Source organism: Mobula hypostoma, chromosome 15, assembly GCF_963921235.1.
Source record: "Mobula hypostoma chromosome 15, sMobHyp1.1, whole genome shotgun sequence".
In the NCBI taxonomy this organism is placed as follows: Eukaryota; Metazoa; Chordata; class Chondrichthyes; order Myliobatiformes; family Myliobatidae; genus Mobula; species Mobula hypostoma.
In genome coordinates, this window is record NC_086111.1 from 2,051,665 (window position 1) to 2,075,433 (window position 23,769).

General features: G+C 41.8%; 1 protein-coding gene across 1 annotated transcript in view; it reads left to right on the top strand.

Annotated features, from left to right (window-relative positions):
• stab1 (stabilin 1) overlaps positions 1–23,769 on the top strand; it is a 339,504-nt gene that overhangs the window by 225,775 nt on the left and 89,960 nt on the right. Inside the window, exons 35-39 of the mRNA XM_063067593.1 lie at positions 1,972–2,100; positions 3,836–3,892; positions 7,204–7,311; positions 14,862–15,057; positions 16,865–16,960. Of these exons, the coding sequence (XP_062923663.1) occupies positions 1,972–2,100; positions 3,836–3,892; positions 7,204–7,311; positions 14,862–15,057; positions 16,865–16,960 (586 nt within the window). The remainder of the gene's footprint in view (positions 1–1,971; positions 2,101–3,835; positions 3,893–7,203; positions 7,312–14,861; positions 15,058–16,864; positions 16,961–23,769) is intronic.

Sequence of the window (23,769 nt, forward strand, 5' to 3'; positions counted from 1 at the left end):
AATCTTGATGCTTGACCCTTAGCCTTGAATTGAGGAGCTGCAAAAGAACTGAATACTTTAAAACTATTAGCTAGCACCCTCACTTCTGATATTATGGTGGATGGAAATCCTTGGATGATGCAGCTAAAGATGATTGATCCTAAGACGTTACTTTTGGAAATTTCAGTAGCATTATTAGGGTTAGGGTGATTAGCCTCAAACACTCGCAGACACCTACCTTTGTATCAGATGTGACTTTCACCACTGAGGAATTATTCTCCTGACTTCCAGTTTTATTAGGGCTCCTTGACTTAAGTTGGTCAAATGCTGCTTTGATGTCAAGTTTGGCCACTTTGACTTATCTGTGAAATTTAACTGTGGTTCTTACCTGATCAAGGTTGCATGATGACTGAGTTGAGTGATTTTGGCAGATCCTGAACTGAGCATTGGTGAGTGGGCTATTTGGAACTAAATGTCATTAGAAGACACATCATTTCAACACTTTACTGATGATTGAGGTTAAGCCAGTCCCATTTTCTTTGGTCAAGAGGATAACATTATTCGATCTGTACCAGAATTACTGATTGGAGTTTTGTTAGTTCTGGAGCATGCCTTCAATGCTACAGGTCTCAAACTGTCCACTTTGACCTGTGCCCTCAACTGTTTCTTGCACCTTGTGAAACAAGTTGTTCTCAGATTGACTTTTGAAATCTTGTAGGCCTCAGGAGGAGAGTGAGGTGGATATCTGGCTGAGCATGCTTGCCAGTGATTCAGCCTTGCTTCCTGTATTGATCTGACGAGCGCTGTTATCACTGAGGGTATACTCCATTCCCTTCATTCTTTTTGTTTACACCCATTCACAATTTGATGTGGCAAGTTTAGAATTCTGATTTGATCCATTAGTCTTGGAGTCATTCAGCTTTATTCCTGCTTCCTTTGTTTAGCATGCATGTATTACTGTGCTGTGGCCTCACTAGTGTGGCACCTAATGTTGTTTTGTCATGACCAAAGTGCACACCTTGTTGGTTTGATGTGGGGTATTGGTATCGTTAGACTGAGAGAGACGCCATATTGAGGATGTTGATTGTGGTGGTTACCATTCTGCTCCCATTGATAATCTGAAGACCTTCTTATTTGCTCTAATTTTAGCTGTAAGTTTTGTTCTGAATCTGTCCAATTTGTAAATTAACAAGGTTTACAACAATCCAGTGTGAGAACATATGAGGAGCATAACTGGGCCATTGGCCTCTTAAGCCTGCTCTGGCAATTCATATTGTGATTTTCAGACTGAGACCTTAACCTCACATTCCTGATCACCCACAGTAATTGTTCACTACTTTGACTATCATTAAGGCAGGGTTGCATGAATATCTGAGGAAGAGATTTCCAAAGCCTCACTTGTCTCAGATGGTGACTCGCTTATCACTAATTGTGACCTCTACTTCAAGACGTTCCTCAAGAGGAATATTCATTCTGTCGTTCTCTTAACTACAACCTTTCATGGTTGTCTTATGGCCTCTCAGAATTTACTTTCCTAGCCATCTCCGTGTCACCAGTAAGTTTACCAATGGTGCCTTTGGTGCTTTCATCCCAGTAATTGCATAAGCTGAGGCCTTCATTGTGTCTTCCCAACTAAAAAAACATTTATACTGTATATACTGTTGATATCCTATTAGCCGGCTCCCCACTATCCACACCAAAATGTTATTTGCTACACTATGAGCTTCCATTTTCCGTTACACCTTTGTGTGGCGTATTATAAAATACCTTCAGGGAAAATCAAAGTAGTGTAAATCCATTGATCATCTTTTACTTTCAGCACATGATACATTTTATATCTTGGACAGACATTATTTCACTTTCAGAAAACCACATTGACTTCCTGGTCTGGTTTCTCTGTCTGGTTACTGTTACAATTATAATTACTATGGTAATTTTCATTAAAAACTGTTTTTTCATTATTACTGATAGAAAATGTAATATGTTTTCCAGATTTTTGTTAATAATGTACTATTAAACGACTTTCACAACGAGACAAGAAATGGGATATTGTTGGGAACAACTCAGGTCCTCCAATTACAGAAAAATAGATGTGATATTAACGAGACTATAATTGTAGAGGTATGTCTGTATGTATGAAGTACTAAAATGAATGTATGCATATATTAGTGGTTTGTAGCTCTTCCAGTTTGATGACCTTTCCTCGAAACTGATGCAAGGCCGTCACTTTGAAAAATTCGTTGTTCTCTTCCACTGATGCTGCCTGATTGGTTCAGTATTTCCAATATGTCCTGATTTTTTTGTCAGATTTCGAACAGTTGGAATATTTTGAATTTTAGGATAACTCAATGCTTGCCAAAGGAGTTTATACCTAAGTTTGTAATGGATTAGGTACACGATACAAGACAGCCAAACAGAATCACTGAAATTTCTTATTGAGATGACGGAGACCACTTTGTCCTTGGAGTCTATGTTAGCTTTTAGAAGCAGTCTTTTATCCCATTGCCTGAGTTACTTCCTTGTGACTAATTGTCTTTCATATGTTTATCAACTTCAGCTTGACTGCCCTGTCACCCACCAACAAATAGCCTCACAACCAGCATGCCTTTGGGATATGATACTAGGATCTACAACACACTTGTCTGGATGTGATACGTTGACTAAGGCAGCTTCAGTCATTCTACTTTTTAACCTTTTTTCATGTTTTCATGCAAAGGGGTGACATGGTATTGTAGTGGTTAGCATAACGCTTTATAGTATCAGTGACCCAGGTTCAATTCCCCCCACTGCCTGTAAGTAGTTTGTACGTTCGCCCCATGACCACAGGGTTCCTCTGGGTGCTCCGATTTCCTCCCATAGTTCAAAGGTGTATCAACGTGTAGGTTAATTGGTCCCATAACTAGGTTAGGATTAACTCACGGGTTGCTGGGCTGTGTGGCTGGAAGGACTGGAAGGACCTATTCCACGCTGTAAAACGAAAAGAAATATCACCAGGAAGCTTCTGTTTCTTCTACAACAACTGAAAGGAATTAGTTAGATTAATCCTTCATTACTCTGTGTCCTGTTTGTAAGTACGTACTCCTAATGGTATGATTGAAATCAGGCACTTACAATGTGTGGGAAGTTGCAGGTGCAAGCCCCTATCTAATTCTTCCAGGCTGCAACCATTTGGAGATTGAAGCTTTGAGGATTTTGTGGTGTTAGTGTGACTGGAATAGATTTTCTACCCCAGAAACAGGTGTGCAGATCCAGACATCAAATTCAATGAGTGTACAGTATTCACTGCTATTGTAAAATAATTCTCTAATTCATCATAAATGTAAGTACAAAATCATGACTCAGTGATTCTGTAAAATCAAAACACCGGTTGCTGGAGGTTTGAACTAAAATCAGGACATGCTGTAAATATTCAACTAGTCAGTCAGCATAGAGGGATAGAGAGATGGTTGATAACTTTGTATCAGAGCCAAGGAAATGTATCCAATCTGAGATATAAGTACTGTCTCTCTCTCTCTCTCTCTCTCCCCACAGATTCTGCCTGAGCTATTTCCAAAATTGTGTTTTAGTTCTCTTTTTGTTTTAATTTTCACACTAATCACATTAAGTAATATGCATACTGTAGTTCTGAAAAGCATCAAGTAAACTATTTTTATTAAGTAATGCATGTTGTTTTCCCCTACTCAAACTGCTAAATAGATGTTTGAATATCTTTTATATAAAAAAAGGTTTTCATTTGGGTTATTTTTGTGCCAAATCAAGAGAAGCAGTTCTTGGAAATTAATTCAATTGTATGCTGTGTATAATCACATGCCAGTATAAATGAGCTCAAATCATAATTATTTTGTTTCTTTTTAAGGGGATTTGTGGCAGCTGTGATGATAACCCCATATGTCCTGAAGGGACTACCCCTCTGGTAGGTAGAGTTCTGAAGCTGTCTTTGGGTTTGATCTTCTTTCCTAGCATATTCTTGTGAGTCATTACATTTCCCTCTTTGCAAAACAATTCTGAAGGAAATTAATTCCAACTTTCCAAAAATGATTTATTGCAAAAGATGTAAAATATTGTCAGTGAATGACTTTGTTACCAGGGAATTTAAATGTAAATTGACCCGGTTTTTCCACTATTTGAAGGAATATCTAATTTCTGAAGAGTGAATCATCTAGTAGCCCAGCCAAGCTCTGAAAACTTGTGTGGATGAGAACTTGTCTCAAATGTGTGGCTTTTTTTTGAGGTTGCATACAGTACAGATGAGGCGAACTGGTCATCTGCTGATCTCAGTGAAACTGTGGAAAATGCAAAGTGAAAAGAAAATGTAAAAATTCTGATATATAAAATATGTCTAAAGTGGGAGTGCTTTATTCAGTTAGAGACTATGGTTAATGTATTAGCTGTTTTATGTACTCGTCACTGTCCACTCTATCATTACATAACGCTGTACATACTCGTCACTGTCCACTCTATCACTACATAACGCTGTACGTACTAGTCACTGTCCACTCTATCATTACATAATGCTGTACTGTCCACTCTATCATTACATAACGCTGTACGGTCACTGTCCACTCTATCATTACATAATGCTGTACTAGTCACTGTCCACTCTATCATTACATAATGCTGTACGTACTCGTCACTGTCCACTCTATCATCACATAATGCTGTACGTACTCGTCACTGTCCACTCTGTCATTACATAACGCTGTACGTACTCGTCACTGTCCACTCTGTCATTACATAACGCTGTACGTCACTGTCCACTCTGTCATTACATAACGCTGTACGTCACTGTCCACTCTGTCATTACATAACGCTGTACATACTCGTCACTGTCCACTCTATCACTACATAACACTGTACGTACTAGTCACTGTCCACTCTATCATTACATAATGCTGTACTGTCCACTCTATCATTACATAATGCTGTACTAGTCACTGTCCACTCTATCATTACATAATGCTGTACTAGTCACTGTCCACTCTATCATTACATAATGCTGTACGTACTCGTCATTGTCCACTCTATCATCACATAACGCTGTATGTACTCGTCACTGTCCACTCTGTCATTACATAACGCTGTACATCACTGTCCACTCTGTCATTACATAACGCTGTACATCACTGTCCACTCTATCATTAAATAACGCTGTACGTACTCATCACTGTCCACTCTATCATTACATCCACAGTTCAGATTTCTTTCCTCTCCAACTTGAAATTGTCCCTAACTTCTTTGAAATAATTTCCCCAAGAATTTTATACATTTCAGTTAGGTCATCTCTTATTCTTATAATCTCTAATGAAAAGAGGTCCAGCCACTCAGTCCTTCCACATATGACAGATCTGCCAAACCAGGAATATTTCTTTTGCTACACACCCTCCACTGGGGTGTAATGTATATTTGGTAAGGAGACCACCTCGATACTCGAGCTGAGACAGAGGAATGCAGTTAGCAAAAGTGTGTCATTGAAACTGGAGTTGCCATGTCTCATCATCACATCTGATGTGCTGAGAACTTAAGAACATGATCATTTAAACCTAGTTTTCCAATGCACCAGTATTGTGGCTTATTGTCCAGCTCAGCTCTGGCTTATATTCATGCCCTGTCCCCATATTCTCTGATTGCTTTAACATTCAAGAATCTATCAGTGTCAGTTTTGAATGACGTTGATGATTGAGCCTCCACGGCTGTCAAAGATTTACACTCTAGATGAAAAAATTTCATTCATTTCAATCCCTTATTGATCCTAGAATAAGGGATAAAATATCCCTTATTTTGAGGGATTAGGGAAACATCCTCACATATCCACTCTGTCAAGTACTCTAATGATTTTACACATATCAGTGAGGACACCTGCCATCCTTCTAAGTTTGAGAAAATAGCAACCTACTCAATCCAATGCATATCTGCTAACCCAGCATTCTATCCGATTTGCATTTCCTTCGTTTCTTTATTGCCTTTCTGAGGGTCGGGGATCAAATACTGCCTGTATGATCAAACAATGCCAGCAAGAGAAACTTTCTGTTAATTATCACTTATTGCTTACTTGCATATGATGGTCTAGTCTTCCTCTGAGGAAAGTCAGAACATATAAGCTTCTCTGTGTGAGCTATATGCTGCTGGCTGAATCCAAACTATGAGTTTCAGAAACATCAATTCTATTCAGAATCAGGTTCATGATCACTGACTTGTATGTCACGGAATTTGTTGTTTTGCAGCAGCAGTACTGTGCAAAGGCATAAAATTATGATAAAATGAACTACTTTACTGATTACTGACACAGTAATTGATTGGATATGTTCTGCTTACTGTTGTCAGGACATAACCTAGTTGAACACATTGTTGGGTAGTTGCTAATGTTGTAGCTCCACTGGAATGGCTTGGATAGAAACACAATCTGTTCTAAAGCTTAGGCATTCAGCAAAATATTTGCCATTTTGCTTGAGCCTGAAGTATTTTTGATCCCTCACTGTTTTTACAGATAGGAAAGATGTCAATAAAATTGAGAGAGTACAGAGGAGGTTTACTAAAATGTTGCCTGGGTTTTATCTCCTAAGTTACAGAGAAAGGTTGAACAAGTTAGGTCTTTATTCTTTGGAGTGTAGAAGGTTGAGGGGAGACTTGATAGATGTTTTTAAAATTATGAGGGGGATTGATAGAGTTGACGTGGTTAGACTTTTTCCATTGAGAGTGGGGAAGATTCAAACAAGAGAACATGGGTTAAGAGTTACAGGACAAAAGTTTAGGGGTAACATGAGGGGGAACTTCTTTACTCAGAGAGTGGTAGCTGTGTGGAACGAGCTTCCAGCAGAAGTGATTGAGGCAGGTTCGATGTTGTTGTTTAAAGTTAAATTGGACAGCTATATGGACAGGAAAGGAATGGAGGGTTATGGGCTGAGTGCAGGTCGGTGGGAATAGGATAGGGTTAAGAGTTCTGCACGGACTAGAAGGGCGGAGATGGCCTGTTTCCGTGCTGTAATTGTTATATGGTTATATTTGTAACAGTGGAGACTTTTGACAGAGGCCAAGCATGATACATATGAGCATGATGTTTATTTTGTATGTAATTTCTTTAACTTGATAAATTTATATTTGTAACATAGTTGTAAATCACGGAGTATGTGACATGATTGTTTTAATGTAATACTGTTGGATATTGATGCTCAGAGTCAATGATGTATGTATGTCTTACTGAAGTTGTGCATGATTTTTTGTGTTTAGGAATTTCCTGGCCAAGCTAGAACACCAAACTGCACTTATAAGGAGTTTAGAAATGGCAGAAATTTGAAGCGTACTGGCTGCAGACCCAGCTGCGTTCAAGTAACTATTGTAAGTTTACTTTGTACTTGCCTATGACATTATTTCTTGATTTCCTCTCTCTTCTTGAGGCATAGACTAGTCCGAGTGTTAATTTTGTTTCTTTTTCTGGATAGTGGCAGTCAATTTGCTATTTGTAGTGGTCACCACAGATGTTCTGTATTGTTCTTGTTGAATGTTCATAGGCAACAGATATGAAATAATGTTTGAGTGAAGGAACTGCCAGTTAGAATGCCTATGCAAAATGTTGTTATTGGATTTGTAAAGAATGTTCAAACAGAAATATAAAACAATACTAAAATGTAAAGGAAAATACAAGCTTATTAACAGGCTGAGGTCCCAATCCCTTCTTAAAAATGTACACTCCAGTTGATGAATTGAGTCACCATCCTAGCTGTGAAAAGGGGAATAAACTGTATCCGCTACAGGGGGTGGAAATTACAAGGACGTTCAATAGGTACATGCCTTTGTCTGCATTAAAATGTAAAAAAAACACTGTCATAGTTTCTTGACATGACAACTCTTGAGTATTTCCCATGTTTGCATGGACTTGTCTCAGAGAATGGTACATTTTACCCAGTCTTTAGGATTTTTAATAAGTACTTGAGAAAATAAACTTCAAAAATCACAAGAGTATTCAAAGGGATTTCAAAGTACATTTATTATCGAAGAATTATTAATTGTACAACTTTGAGATTTGTTGTCCTTAATTCCAAACCCCGGAACAGCCTGCAGTAGGCCCAAGCCTTGGTATCAGTCCATCATTTTAGCAGGCATGGAGCACAGCAGCTGGGGGCAGCTTCATAGCCTCAGCACCAGAAAGAGAGGAGTCACCAAAATCGGTTCTCGCCACTGATCCCAACACCCTGCCTTTCCAATATATCATTTAAATTATCCAGATAGGATATTGTACCTCACACTAGGACACAGACACTGCGGCAGCAAAAGGCTCTGGGCCTAGAACACACTGCCCAGCGACTCGCTCGGGCCCAGAATTGATCACCCAGCCTGAAGCTGCTCTTGATTTCTCCGAATTGGCTCAGTGTCCAGAGCGATCCAACCTTGCACCCAGGCCAGTTGTGTGGGCAATGGAACTGCACTGTTTTTCCTCGCCTAACGGCTCACTCAGTCTGCAATGTACTAGCACAGTTCATCCCTCGAATTTGCTTTGCCTTTGCTTGCCTATTCATTGTTTGTGGTGACAATTTACATCAGAAAAGGTTTTGCTGGTAATGTTTTAAATCAAATTTCTTGCCTTTTGAACTACCAGTGACCTGTTGTCTGTGTTTGGTGGCGCCATCTTAAACCAGAAGTTCTAAACACCAAAAATGGAATTTTTGTTGTCTCTTACTAAAGTATACTTCAGGTTCAATTGCCATGTGTGCCAGTAAAGATAATATTTTTAAGCCAACATCATTGTCATCCATAAATCCATGATTCAAAATGAGATCTACTTACAGTATCAACGTAAAGCAGACTCTTTCCTTTATCCCATTTCCTTTTCTGAGGCAGTGCCTTGGCACTCAGGATGACTGGCTTCCACTCCAGTTCTGCTGGGTTCTGAGGTGGCTAAAGTATCCCATGTGAGACGTGCAATCACTGCTGCAGATGATGCTTGATGGGCAAATGGATTGTTTGGGATCTTGTATACCCCTCCTACTATTTGTGCATGTCCTTCTTGTGCTTCCTGTGTAGAACGTTGAGGTGCTCAGTACCTTACTGTGTACTCTTTCTCCATGAGTTGGTTATGATGATTCATTTTGTTGTGGTGAATTTTAAAACCCCCTTGAAGCATCTTCTATATCTTTTTAGAAGTTAGTGGCAGTAATGAAGCTCTGAGTACATTGCTTGTTTCAGGAGCCTGTTGTCAGAGATGTGAGTAACGTTGTCTGCCCAGAGAGGTAGTGAATGAGCAGAACTATAACTGGTGAAGATGCTGTGCCAGGAGAGGTACTGGCCTTGGTTTATCCACCCTGCCAATGGATTAGGATAATTTTGTAGAAATACCATTACTGATGCTTCTCCAATGCTCTGAGGGTGACAATCATGGGTTGTTCTGCTCTCTGACACACAGCAGGGTAGGCACTTGGTACAACGTAGGCTTGGCCTGGATCTAAGGTACACCTTTCTGAGGGCTATGTTGATGCATGGGAAGCAGAGGTGAATTTCATCATTAATATCTGCCTTGGCTGAGAGCTGGCTCTCCAGATTCATTTTCCTGCTGTAGGGTGTATTAGTAGAGGGTCTTCGTCCTGTAAACATTTACTGTAGGTTCATCATAACTCACAGGAGCAGGATTAGGCCATTCAGCCCATCAAGTCTGTTCTACCATTTCATCAGGCTGATCCCGGATCCCACTCAACCCCATACACATGCCCTCTCATCATATCCCTTGATGCCCTGACCAATCTGGAATCTATTGACTTCCACTTTAAATATACGCACGGACTTGGCTTCCATCGCAGTCTATGGCAGAGCATTCCACAGATTTACTACTCCTTGGCTAAACAAATTCCGCTTTACTTCTGTTCTAAAAGGTCGCCCTTCAATGTACTGGATACCCCCACCAGAGGAAACATCCTCTCCACATCCACTCTCTCTAGTCCTTTCAGCATTCGGTAGGTTTCAATGAGATCCCCCGCATTCTTCTAAATTCCAGTGAGTACAGGCCCAAAGCTGCCAATCACTCCTCATAAGTTAACCCCTTCATTCCTGGAATCATCCCTGTGAACCTGCTCTGGACTCTCTTCAATGACAACACATCCTTTCTGAGATAAGGGGCCCAAAACTGTTGACAATACTCCAAGTGCGGCCTAACTAGTGTCTTATAAAGCTTCAGAATTATCGCCATGTTTTTATATTCTATTCCCCTAGAAATAAATACTAACATTGCATTTGTCTTCTTTACCACAGTCTCAACCTGTGAATTAATCTTTTAGGAGTCTTGCATGAGGACTCCTAAGTCTCTTTTCATTCTAATGTTTGAATTTTCTCTCCATTTAGATAATAGTCAGCACTATTGTTCCTTTTACCAAAATGCATTATCATATATTTCCCAACACTCTATTCCATCTGCCACTTTTTTGCCCATTCTTCCAAGTTGTCTAAGTCCTGCTGCAATCACATTGCTTCCTCAGCACTACCTACCCCTCCACCTATCTTCATATCACCCAAAAACTTATCCCATAAAGCCACCAATTTCATTATCTAAACCACTGACGAAGAATGTGAAAAGTGGAGGTCCCAATTCTGACACCTGAGGAACATCACTAGTCACCGGCAGCCAACCAGAACAGGCCTCCTTTATTCCCACTCACTGCCTCCCGCTGGTCAGCCATTCCTCTATCCAAGCCAGTATCTTTCCTGTAACGCCACAGGATTTTACCCTTTTAAGCAGCCTCATGTGTGGCACCTTATTAAATGCCTTCTGAAAATCTTAAGTAAATATCATCCACTGCCTCTCCTTTGTCAACCCTGCTGGTTACTTCTTCGAAGGTTTCCAATAGATTTGTCAGGCAAGATTTCCCTTTGCAGAAACCATGCTGACTTTGACTTATTGTATCATTAGTCTCCAAGAACCCCAAAGCCTCGTCCTTAATAATAGACTCCTATACTTCCCCAACCACTGAGGTTAGGCTAACTAGCCTATAATTTCCTTTCTTTTGCCTTCCTCCCTTCTCAAAGAGTGGAGTGACATTTACATCTTACATGCCAGAATCAAGTGATCTTGAGGGATCATGACCAATGCACCCATTCAGCAACATCTTTCAGGACTCTGGGATGCAGTTCATCAAGTCCAGGTGGCTTACCGAGCTTTAGATCTTTCAGTTTGCCCAGCATTTTTTCCGCTGTAATAGCAATGGCACTCATTCCGCTCTCTGACACTCACGGACCTCTGGCATACAGCTAGTGTCTTCCAGAGTAAAGATTGAAGCAAAGTACTTATTAAGTTCATCTGCCATTTCTTTTGTCTCTCATTACTACCCCACCAGCATCATTTTCCAGTGGTCCAATATCAACTCTCACCTCCCTTGTCACCCCTTTCCAAAGTTGTAATTCCATCTCATACCAATAGGGCCACACCGCTGCCTATGCCTTCCTGCCTGTCCTTTCAATACAAAGTATATCCTTTGATGTTAAACTCCCAACTGTGACCTTCTTTCAGCCACGACTCAGTGATGCCCACAACGTCATACCGCCCAATCTCTAATCACACCACGAGCTCGTCCACCTTATTCCAAATGCTACATGCATTTAAATACAGCACCTTCACTCCTGCATTCCACAGCCGTTTAAATACAGCACCTTCACTCCTGCATTCCTTACCCGTTTAAATACAGCACCTTCACTCCTGCATTCCTTACCCGTTTAAATACAGCACCTTCACTCCTGCATTCCACAGCCGTTTAAATACAGCACCTTCACTCCTGCATTCCTTACCCGTTTAAATACAGCACCTTCACTCCTGCATTCCTTACCCATTTAAATACAGCACCTTCACTCCTGCATTCCTTACCCGTTTAAATACAGCACCTTCACTCCTGCATTCCTCAGCTGTTTAAATACAGCACCTTCAGTCCCACATTCCTCAGCTGTTTAAATACAGCACCTTCAGTCCTGCATTCCTCAGCCGTTTAAATACAGCACCTGCAATCCTGCATTCCTTATCCGTTTAAATACAGCACCTTCACTCCTGCATTCCTCAGCCGTTTAAATACAGCACCTGCACTCCTGCATTCCTTAACCGTTTAAACACAGCACCTTCACTCCTGCATTCCTCAGCCGTTTAAACACAGCACCTTCACTCCTGTATTCCTCAGCCGTTTAAACACAGCACCTTCACTCCTGCATTCCTTAACCGTTTAAACACAGCACCTTCACTCCTGCATTCCTTACCCGTTTAAATACAGCACCTTCACTCCTGCATTCCTCAGCCGTTTAAATACAGCACCTGCACTCCTGCATTCCTTATCCGTTTAAATACAGCACCTTCACTCCTGCATTCCTTAACCGTTTAAACACAGCACCTTCACTCCTGCATTCCTTACCCCTTTAAATACAGCACCTTCACTCCTGCATTCCTTACCCCTTTAAATACAGCACCTTCACTCCTGCATTCATTATCCGTTTAAACACAGCACCTTCACTCCTGCATTCCTTACCCCTTTAAATACAGCACCTTCACTCCTGCATTCCTTACCCCTTTAAATACAGCACCTTCACTCCTGCATCCCTTACCTGTTTAAATACAGCACCTGCACTCCTGCATTCCTTACCCGTTTAAATACAGCACCTGCACTCCTGCATCCCTTATCCGTTTAAATACGGCACCTTCACTCCTGCATCCCTTACCCGTTTAAATACTGCACCTGCACTCCTGCATCCCTTACCCGTTTAAATACTGCACCTGCACTCCTGCATCCCTTGCCCGTTTAAATACAGCACCTGCACTCCTGCATTCCTTACCCGTTTAAATACAGCACCTGCACTCCTGCATTCCTTACCCATTTAAATACAGCACCTTCACTCCTGCATTCCTTACCCGTTTAAATACGGCACCTGCACTCCTGCATTCCTTACCCGTTTAAATACAGCACCTGCACTCCTGCATTCCTTACCCGTTTAAATACAGCACCTGCACTCCTGCATGCCTTACCCGTTTAAATACAGCACCTGCACTCCTGCATTCCTTACCCGTTTAAATACAGCACCTTCACTCCTGCATTCCTTACCCGTTTAAATACAGCACCTGCACTCCTGCATTCCTTACCCGTTTAAATACAGCACCTTCACTCCTGCATTCCTTACCCCTTTAAATACAGCACCTTCACTCCTGCATTCCTTATCTGTTTAAATACAGCACCTGCACTTCTGCATTCCTTACCCGTTTAAATACAGCACCTTCACTCCTGCATTCCTTACCCGTTTAAATACAGCACCTTCACTCCTGCATTCCTTGTCCATTTAAATACGGCACCTGCACTCCTGCATTCCTTACCCGTTTAAATACAGCACCTTCACTCCTGCATTCCTTACCCGTTTAAATACAGAACCTGCACTCCTGCATTCCTTACCCGTTTAAATACAGCACCTTCACTCCTGCACTCCTTATCCGTTTAAATACAGAACCTGCACTCCTGCATTCCTTACCCGTTTAAATACAGCACCTGCACTTCTGCATTCCTTATCTGTTTAAATACAGCACCTGCACTTCTGCATTCCTTACCCGTTTAAATACAGCACCTTCACTCCTGCATTCCTTACCCGTTTAAATACGGCACCTTCACTCCTGCATTCCTTACCCGTTTAAATACAGCACCTTCACTCCTGCATTCATTACCCGTTTAAATACAGTACCTTCAGTCCTGCATTCCTTACCCGTTTAAATACAGAACCTGCACTCCTGCATTCCTTATCCGTTTAAATACAGCTCCTTCACTCCTGCATTCCTTATCCGTTTAAATACAGAACCTGCACTCCTGCATTCCTTACCCGTTTAAATACAGCACCTTCAGTCCTGCATTCCTTACCCGTTTAAATACAGAACCTGCACTCCTGCATTCCTTACCCGTTTAAATACAGCACCTTCAGTCCTGCATTCCTTATCTGTTTAAATACAGCACCTGCACTCCTGCATTCCTTACCCGTTTAAATACAGCACCTTCACTCCTGCATTCCTTATCTGTTTAAATACAGCACCTGCACTTCTGCATTCCTTACCCGTTTAAATACAGCACCTTCACTCCTGCATTCCTTACCCGTTTAAATACGGCACCTTCACTCCTGCATTCCTTACCCGTTTAAATACAGCACCTTCACTCCTGCATTCATTACCCGTTTAAATACAGTACCTTCAGTCCTGCATTCCTTACCCGTTTAAATACAGCACCTTCAGTCCTGCATTCCTTACCCGTTTAAATACAGCACCTGCACTCCTGCATTCCTTACCCATTTAAATACAGCACCTGCACTCCTGCATCCTATAGCCGTTTAAATACAGCACCTTCACTCCTGCATTCCTTACCCGTTTAAATACAGCACCCGGACTCCTGCATTCCTTATCCTTTTAAATACAGCACCTGCACTCCCGCATTCCTTACCCGTTTAAATACAGTACCTTCACTCCTGCATTCCTTAGCCGTTTAAATACAGCACCTTCAGTCCTGCATTCTTTGCCCGTTTAAATACTGCACCTGCACTCCTGCATTCCTTACCCGTTTAAATACAGCACCTTCACTCCTGCATTCCTTACCCGTTTAAATACAGCACCTGCACTCCTGCATTCCTTACCCGTTTAAATACAGCACCTGCACTCCTGCATTCCTTACCCATTTAAATACAGCACCTTCACTCCTGCATTCCTTAGCCGTTTAAATACAGCACCTTCAGTCCTGCATTCTTTGCCCTTACGAATTTTGCCTCTGTGGTGCAATTTACCTCTGCTCTAACTGAAGTTGTAATAAGTCTGTGATTTAAACGAAATCTAGTTAAGGTCTGTCTTAAAAGCAGTTCTAATACCTGTTTCCTTATTCACACTTCATTGCTATCTTTGCTTGCTTTAGACTTTAGATTGCTGTTTCGGATATTTTGGACCAAGATGCCAGATGTGCCCTGGCAAGCCAAATGCGTGGTGCTCCAATTACGGCATCTGTCAGGATGGTATTAATGGAACCGGACAGTGTCTGTGTCGTGAAGGATTTCAGGGCACTGCCTGTGAATCTTGTGAAGCTGGTAGATATGGGCCAAACTGCACTCTTGGTATGGATATCCATAAGTTATGAATGAATTAGAACAGTAATTAAAATTTAGTAAAGTTCATTTTTTGATTCAAGGATTAGTAAAAATATTTGTGAGTGTTGTATCCATTGCTATTGCTGATGTAGGTGAGCTTAAATTACTCAGCAATAGACAATGGAGACTATGTTCTCGTATTACTTATTTTTGTTGTATTTCTGTAACTATGAATTTGAGTATTATTCACAGATGCCCCATAATTTTATCAAATTGTTTCCTTTCAATTTTCTCCCTCTCACCTTAAATGCATGTCTTCTGGTATTTTACATATCTAATCTATGATAAAGGTTTTGACTATCTATGCCTCTGTGAATTATACATTCACAGATACATTTGCATAATTTTGTTAATATCTTCACCTCCACTTGCTTCTTACAGTAAATTGCTTCAACTTCAGGAGCAGGCAGTTGAATGAGGAATGCTGGTTTATTAATACCACTCTGTGAATGGCTGCTTGGAAGCCCCTCCTCAATGGCTTAATCTGATTCATTCCTCAGCTCTTATCACTGTATATCTAAAATTCACAAGATTCGGCATCTTTAACACCCCCCTCCCCTTTCTCCATCTCTAGAAACGAACTGTTGACCAACATCTTTTTATCAACCTACTGATTCTCACAATCATCTTTTCCTTCCATCTCCTATAAAAATGATACTGTCTTCTCTCAGCTCTTTTGTCATTGCCACATCTGTTCCCAGGATGTGCCTTTCCTTTCCAGGTAATTCTCCTTTTTTAAAGAATGGGGTTTCCCTTCCTCCATCATTAATATTGCCCTCACCCACATCTCCCCCATTTCATGAACATCCATGCTCACCCATCTTCCTGCCACCTTAACAGTGACAGAGTTCCCTTGTCCTTACCTGCCGCGTCATGAGCATCTGCATCCAGCACATCATCCTCCACAATTTCTGCCATCTCCAAGGGGATCCTACCACCAAAACTATCTTTACTTCCATGCTTTAGCCCTGCAAGTGGCCAAAGAGCTACACCTGCCCATTCACTTCCTCCCTCACCTCTGTTCGGGGCCCCAAACAGTCCTTCCAGGTGAGGTAACACTTCACCCACGAATCTGTTGTGTCCGGTGCTCCTGATGCGTCCTCATCCACATTGGTGAGACCTGTTGTGATTGCTTTGTCCACTCCATCCACCAAAGGCAGAACTCCCCCAGTGGCTGAGCATTTTGACTCCAATTCCTGTTCCGACATGTTGGTCCACGGCCTCCTTTTGTGCCACAATGAGGCCTCCCTCAGGGCAAAGCAACACCTTGTGTTGTCTGGGTAGCCTCTACACTGATGGCATGAATATCAATTCCCCCCCACCACCACTTCTATACCCATCTCTGGCCTCTTACCTCTTCTCACCTCCCCCTGGCTCCCCTCCTCCTATGGTCCACTCTCCTCTCCTTTCAGATTCCTTCCTGTCCAGCCCTGAACCTCTTCCACCCACCTGGCTTCACCTATCGTCTTCTAGACATCCTCCTTCCCCTCCCCCCCCCCGCCACCTTTTCATTCTGGTATCTTCCCCATTCATTTCCAGTCCTGATGAAGTGATCCAGCCCAAAATGTTGACTATTTATTCCTGTCCATAGATGCTGCCTGACCTGCTGAGTTCCTCCAGCATTTTGTGTGTTGCTTTGGATTCCCAGCACCTGCAGAATTTATCATGTTTATAATTAAAACCATTTGTCTTGGCATATCAGTTTACATCTAAATACTTTTCCCATTTACTATCTTGCACTCAATTAACCAGATACTTATTTATGTGCGTTTAGAATGTTTGTGTGTAAATGGAAACTGCAATGATGGACTAGATGGTGATGGAAGCTGTAACTGTTTCAAAGGGTGGGAAAGTGCAAATTGTGATCAAGGTAAGTGGAATGTTGTATTAAACCCAAAAAAGCAGAAAGCAAATACAGTGCCTATAAAAAGTGTTCACCCTCCTTGGACGTTTTCATTTGTTAATTGTTTTACAACATTAAATTAATGGATTTCACTTGGCTTTTTTGACACTGATCAACAGAAAAGACCCTTTCATGTCAAAGTGAAAACAAATTTCTACAAGTTAGTCTAAATTTATTATGATTATTAAACATAAAATGATTGATTACATAATTACTCACCCCCTTCAAGTCAGTCATTAGTAGAAGCAGCTTTGGCAGCAATTACAGCTTTGAGTCTGTGTGGATTGGTCTCTATCAGCTCTGCACACTACAATTTTTCCCCGTTCTTTACCAAACTGCTCAAGCTCTATCAGATTGCATAGAGATCATGACTGAACAGCCCTTTTCAAGTCCAGCCACAAATTCTCAATTGGATTGAGGTCTGGACTCTGACTTGGCCACCAGGACATTAACTTTGTTGTTGTTAAGCCATTCCTGTGTAGCTTTGGCTTTATGATTTGGTTATTGTCTTGGTGGAAAACAAATCTTCTTGCAAGTCGCAGTTCTCTTGCAGACTGCATCAGGTTTTCCTTCAGGATTTCCCTGTATTTTACTGTATTCATTTTACCCTCTACCTTCACAAGCCTACAGTGAAGCAACCCCACAGCATGATGATGTACTGTGTTTGGCTTATGCCAAAGATAGGAATTAGTTTGATTTAATTGAATCAAAATGCTGAATTTTGGTTTCATCAGACCATAGAACCTTCTTCCAGCTAACTTCAGAGTCTCCCTTCTGGCAAGCTCCAGCCAAGATTTCATGCGAGTTTTTTTCAACAGTGGCTTTCCCTTTGCCACTCTCCCATAAAGCTGTGACTGGTGAAGTACCCAGGCAACAGTTGTATGCGCAGTCTCTCCCATCTCAACCACTGAAACTTGTAACCTCCAGAGTTTTCATAGGTCTCTTGGTGGCCACCATCACTAGTCCCCTTCTTGCACCGTCACCCACTTTTGAGGAAAGCCCACTCTAGGCAGATTTAGGAATGAAAGGGTTACCGTGTGGGGAATGTTTGGCAGTTCTTGGGCTGTATTCTCTGGAGTTTAAGAAAAATGAGGGGGGATCTCATAGAAACATTCCGAATGTTAAAAGGCCTGAACAGATTAGATATGGCAAAGTTATTTCCCGTGGTAGGGGATTCTAGGACAAGAGGGCATGGCTTCAGGATTGAAGGACGTCCATTTAGAACTGAGATGCAGAGAAATTAGTCAGAAGGTGGTAAATCTGTGGAATTTGTTGCCACGAGCAGCTGTGGAGGCCAAGTCATTGGGTGCATTTAAGGCAGAGATAGGTAGGTTCTTGATTAGCCAGGGCATCAAAGGGTATGGTGATGACTGGAAGAATTGGATCAGCCCATGATTGAATGGTGGAGAAGACTCGATGGGACAAATGGCCTACTTCTGCTCCTATATCTTATGGTCTATGGTCTTATTCATAGCTATGCCATATTCTTTCCATTTCTTGATTGACTTAACTGTACTCCAAGGATTATTCAGTGACTTGGAAATTTTCTTTTATCCCTCTCCTGACCTGTGCTTTTCAATAACCTTTTCATGGAGTTGCTTAGAGTGTTCTTTAGTCTTCATGGTGTAGTTTTATTCCAGGATACTGACTTACCAGCAGCTGGATCATCATCTTCTTCTTCTTCTGACTTTTATTGGCGGTTGGCACTCCAACTTGAAGGTACATTACCGCCACCAACCGGACTGGAATGTGCTGTGGAGAGTAGGGAAATAAAACCCCTACTAGTTCTTTATCAATTAAAGACTAAATTACTCCAAAAAAACCCTATAGATTTTAATTAATGGAAGACAATATTGTGAATTAAATTAAAGTCAAGTCAAATTTATCTATATAGCACATTTAAAATCAACCCATTTTGACCGAAGTACTGTATGGATCAGAGCAGAATAGTTAAAATCACAAATACCAGAAACACAGACATAACCAACAAGGCAAACAGCTTACAGACACAAAAGAAATAACACAAGGGCCCTGGCACAAGCCAAAAATCAGCCACATCAGGAGGATTCAAACGCTGGTGAATAAAAGTAAGATTTGAGCCTGGATTTAAAAGAGTCGACAGAGGAGGCAGATCTGATAGGGAGGGGAATGCTGTTCCACAGTCTAGGGGCTACAACAGCAAAGGCACGGTCACCCCTGAACTTAAACTTAGATCGCGGGACAGCCAGGAGCCCCAAGTCAGCCAACCTGAGGGACCTGGAAGTAGAACAAGGGGTTAAAATGTCTGCGATATAAGGGGGAGCCAGCCCATTTAGGGCTTTATAAACAAACAGGAGAACCTTGTTTCAATTCTGAACTGTACTGGTAGCCAGTGGAGGCAGGCCAGGATAGGAGTAATATGGTCCCTCTTCTGGGCACCTGTCAGGAGCCTGGCTGCGGCGTTCTGGACCAGTTGCAGACGGGACAGGGACGACTGACTAATCCCAGTATACAGGGAGTTGGAGTAGTCCAAGCGGGAGGATATACGGGCGTGGATGACTTTTTCGAGATCTTTGAAAGAGAGAAGCAGCTTGATTTTGGCAACAGTACAAAGCTGGAAAAACCTGGCTTTTACTGCTGCATTAACTTGTCAAACTTAAAGGTGGAGTCAAGTATCACACCAAGGTTTTTGCCATGCCGTTTGACAAGGGTGGACAGGTTACCAAAACTGTTGGTAGTCACTTTGATGGAGTCAGGGGGGCCAGATAGGACAACCTCAGACTTGCCTTCATTCGGCTGTAGGAAGTTTTGTGACATCCAACACTTTACGTCTTCAAGGCAGTTCATGTGGCTGACTAGATTTGACTGGTCGTTTGGTTTTAGGGGGAGATAAAGCTGTGTGTCATCAGCAGAACAGTGGAAGGAAATGGCATGTTTTTGAATGATTTGGCTGAGGGGATGCATGTATATAGAGAAAAGAATGGGACCTAGGATGGAACCTTGTGGGACCCCGCAGGAGAGACTAACTGGGGGAGAAGAAAATTTGCCTATGTTGATGGAGAAGCTGCTATTTTTGAGGTAGGATGTGAACCAGTTCAAAGCAGTGCCATCAACACCAACCCCGTATTGGAGACGGTCTATTAAAATGGCGTGATCCACAGTATTGAATGCTGTGCTGAGGTCAAGAAGAATTACAATGACAGAGTCACCTGAGTCGGTAGAGAGGAGCAGGTCATTGTACACTTTCAGCAGGGCAGACTCTGTGCTATGATAAGCCTTAAAACCTGACTGAAATCTTACAGAGATGTTGTTTTGGAGTAAGTAGGGCAGCAATTGACTGAGAATAACCTTTTTGAGAACCTTTGACAGGAATGGAAGTTTAGAAATAGGTCTGTAGTTACCAGGTAAGGTAGGGTCTAAGCTGGGTTTCTTCAGGAGGGGCTGGACCACAGCGTGCTTAATGCAGGTTGGAACAGTACCAGTGGCCAGGGAGCTGTTGATAATAGAGAGGATGCTGGGACCAGCTATGTCAAAGACATCCTTCAGGAGGGCAGTGGGGACAATGTCAAGGGGGCAGGTTGCAGGTTTCATGGTGGACACAATCCTTGTAAGGAAAGGAAGTGTGATGGGTTGGAAGGAGTCCAGTTTAGATGAACAAACCAGTGAGACAGCTAGGTCACGGGTGGAGGGTGGGGTGGAAATGTTCATTCTAATGTCCTCAACTTTGCAAATGAAGAATTTTAAAAATTCTTCGCACTTAGCAGGGGACACATCTAAGCTGATGCTAGGGGCAGGACAAATTTATGGTACTGAATAAGACCTTGGGATTATGAGAGTTGTTAGAAATTAGGTCAGAAAAGTATTTTACTCTCGCAGCTTTAACTGCTTCCTGATATTTGTGAAGATTGTTTCTCAAAATTTCAAAAGAAATTTGAAGCTTTTCACACTTCCACTTTCGTTCAGATATTCTGCACTTCCTCCTCAGGGCTCTGGTGGAGTCATTAAGCCAAGGCAGACCTTTAGGCTTAGGCATTTTCAGTTTAAGGGGAACAACAGTATTCGGAATAGAAGAGCAGGTGGTATTAAATAAGGAAGAAAGTTCCTCAGTGCTGAGATTGGGAGGAGAATCCCCAATAGTGCAAGTGTTGGGAGCAGCTATGAGAGCCTCAGAGAACTTATTGGCAGTCAAAGAGTTAATATAGCGGGAATAACGTACAGGAAGATGAGATTTAATAGAGGAAAAAGGCAGAGATACCTCAAACATAACAACGCTATGATCTGACAGACAAGCATCAGTTATTACTGCATTGCAGAGTGGAAAACCAGACGATAAGACTAGGTCAAGTGTATGGCCTAGCTTGTGAGTGGGTCCGGTGATAAGCAGAGCAAGATGAAAAGACTCAACCAGATGCGTAAAATCACTTACAAGAAGCTTAGCGGGACAGCAAACATGAATATTAAAATCACCAAGAATCAGAACTTGATCAAAATTGGGCATAGTGTTTGAGAGGAAGTCAGAAAAATGAGTAATAAAATCTTTAGGTATTTTTGGTGGACGATACACGAGCAATTAAGAGGGGATTGACCAGGCCCACTTTAATTAATTGCACCTCGAAGCTGGAAAAATAATCAGAGTTCAGTAGACAGCAATTAAAATGTTCTTTAAACACAGTAGCTAGACCCCCTCTGCGACCAGAGGGTCTAGGCATGTTAAAAATGTTACAGCCATCTGAACAGAATTCAACAAGTGGAGCAAGCTCGCTGGTGCTTAGCCAGGTTTCCACCACCTGTAAGAAATCCGATCCTTGGGTGGTGAAAAAGTCACTGAGAATAAAAGTCACTTCCATAACTTAGTAATGTTTTTAAATGAAAACTGTCATGCCCCAAGCTAGTAGTGCAGCCTGCATCACACATCAAAGTTGCTGGTGAACGCAGCAGGCCAGGCAGCATCTCTAGGAAGAGGTACAGTCAATGTTTCAGACCGAGACCCTTCGTCAGGACTAACTGAAGGAAGAGTTAGTAAGAGATTTGAAAGTGGGAGGCGGAGGGGCAGATCCAAAATGATAGGAGAAGACAGGAGGGGGAGAGATGGAGCCAAGAGCTGGACAGGTGATTGGCAAAGGGGATATGAGAGGATCATGGGACAGGAGGTCCAGGGAGAAGGAAAAGTGGGAGGTGGGGATAAACCCAGAGGATGGGCAAGGGGTATATTCAGAGGGACAGAGGGAGAAAAAGGAGAGTGAGAGAAAGAATGTGTGTGTGTATATAAATAAATAACGGATGGGGTACGAGGGGGAGGTGAGGCATTAGCGGAAGTTTGAGAAGTCAATGTTCATGCCATCAGGTTGGAGGCTACCCAGACGGAATATAAGGTGTTGTTCCTCCAACCTGAGTGTGGCTTCATCTTGACAGTAGACTGCATTTGCTTTCTTTCAACCTTGTATGCTTTGCATTGTAAAACAATATGTTCAACTGTTTCATAATGATGACAACACCTACGCACCCCAGAGTGATGTTTTCCAAAAAGATATGAGGAATAATTAAGCATCGTATGCCCAATTCTAAGTCGAGTCAATATAATTCCTTCCCTTCTTGCCTTACCCCCTTCTCCCATCAATCCAACAGTTTTATGTATTCTGTAATAGTGTCTCCCCTTGTGCCATTATCCCACAGGCCTTGCCATAATCTCTTAATTCTTAGCCCCACCAACCCCCTAGTTTCTGATTTGCTAAGTGGAAGGTCTATATCCACAGATAAACTTTTAGCAGCCTTTTTGGCCAAACAATCAACCCGCTCATTCCCCTCAATGCCTCTATGTGCAGGAATCCATAATAAGAGGACATTTAGACTTTGAATATGAAATGAAGTTTGAAGAGCTTCCAGCAGTAAATCAAACCAACTACTAGAGTGACCTGTTTTAAGGCTAGTCAAAACCGAAGAAGAATCTGAACAAATTATAAATTTGCAAGGATAGATTTCCTGCGCCCATTGTAAGCCCAAAATGATGGCAACCAGTTCTGCAGTATACACTGATAAATAGTTAGTAAGGCATTTCTTTACTGTTACCTGTAATTCAGGTACAACATCAGCCATATCGACATTTCCCATTAAATTATCTTTTGATCCATTAGTAAAAATGGTTAACATATCAGAATAATTCTCCTTAACATACTGATGAACCAGCATAACCTTGGGTATATTGGGATCCTTTGATTTCATTAAATCATGCAAGTTAAGATCACCTAAAGCCATTGGAAAAAACCGTGATGGGGTTACTGAAAAAGCTACAGTGGGACAAATTACATAATCCAACAAACCCACATTCCTTGCATGATGAGAACCCAACCACCCAAAACTAAAAACTCTTCTTTTGATGTTCCCAACAGTCTTCCAACATACTTCTAACAGAGTGATCATTCCTCTGCCCCCTCAAGTTAAGCCAGTATGTTAATAATAACTTCATCCTCAGTAAAGCTGAAACAGGAGATGATCTTACAGGAGCTGAACCATTTCAACCAGTAAAGCTGAAACAGGCAACGACCACAGCACAAACTTAAAGCCTGATCTTGTATCACATCCAAACATTTTAAATTTGAAGATGAAGCTGATCCGTAAGCCATACAGCTATAATCAAGTACCGGTCTAATCAAATATATAAAGTCAATAAAGATTTTTGTGTAGCACCCTAAGAAAGCATTTGGACCTTCCAGCTACAGGTGTGTTTTTACTACAGTCAATTGAAACACCTTGACTGCACACAGGTGATCTCCATTTAACTAATTATGTGACTTCTGAAA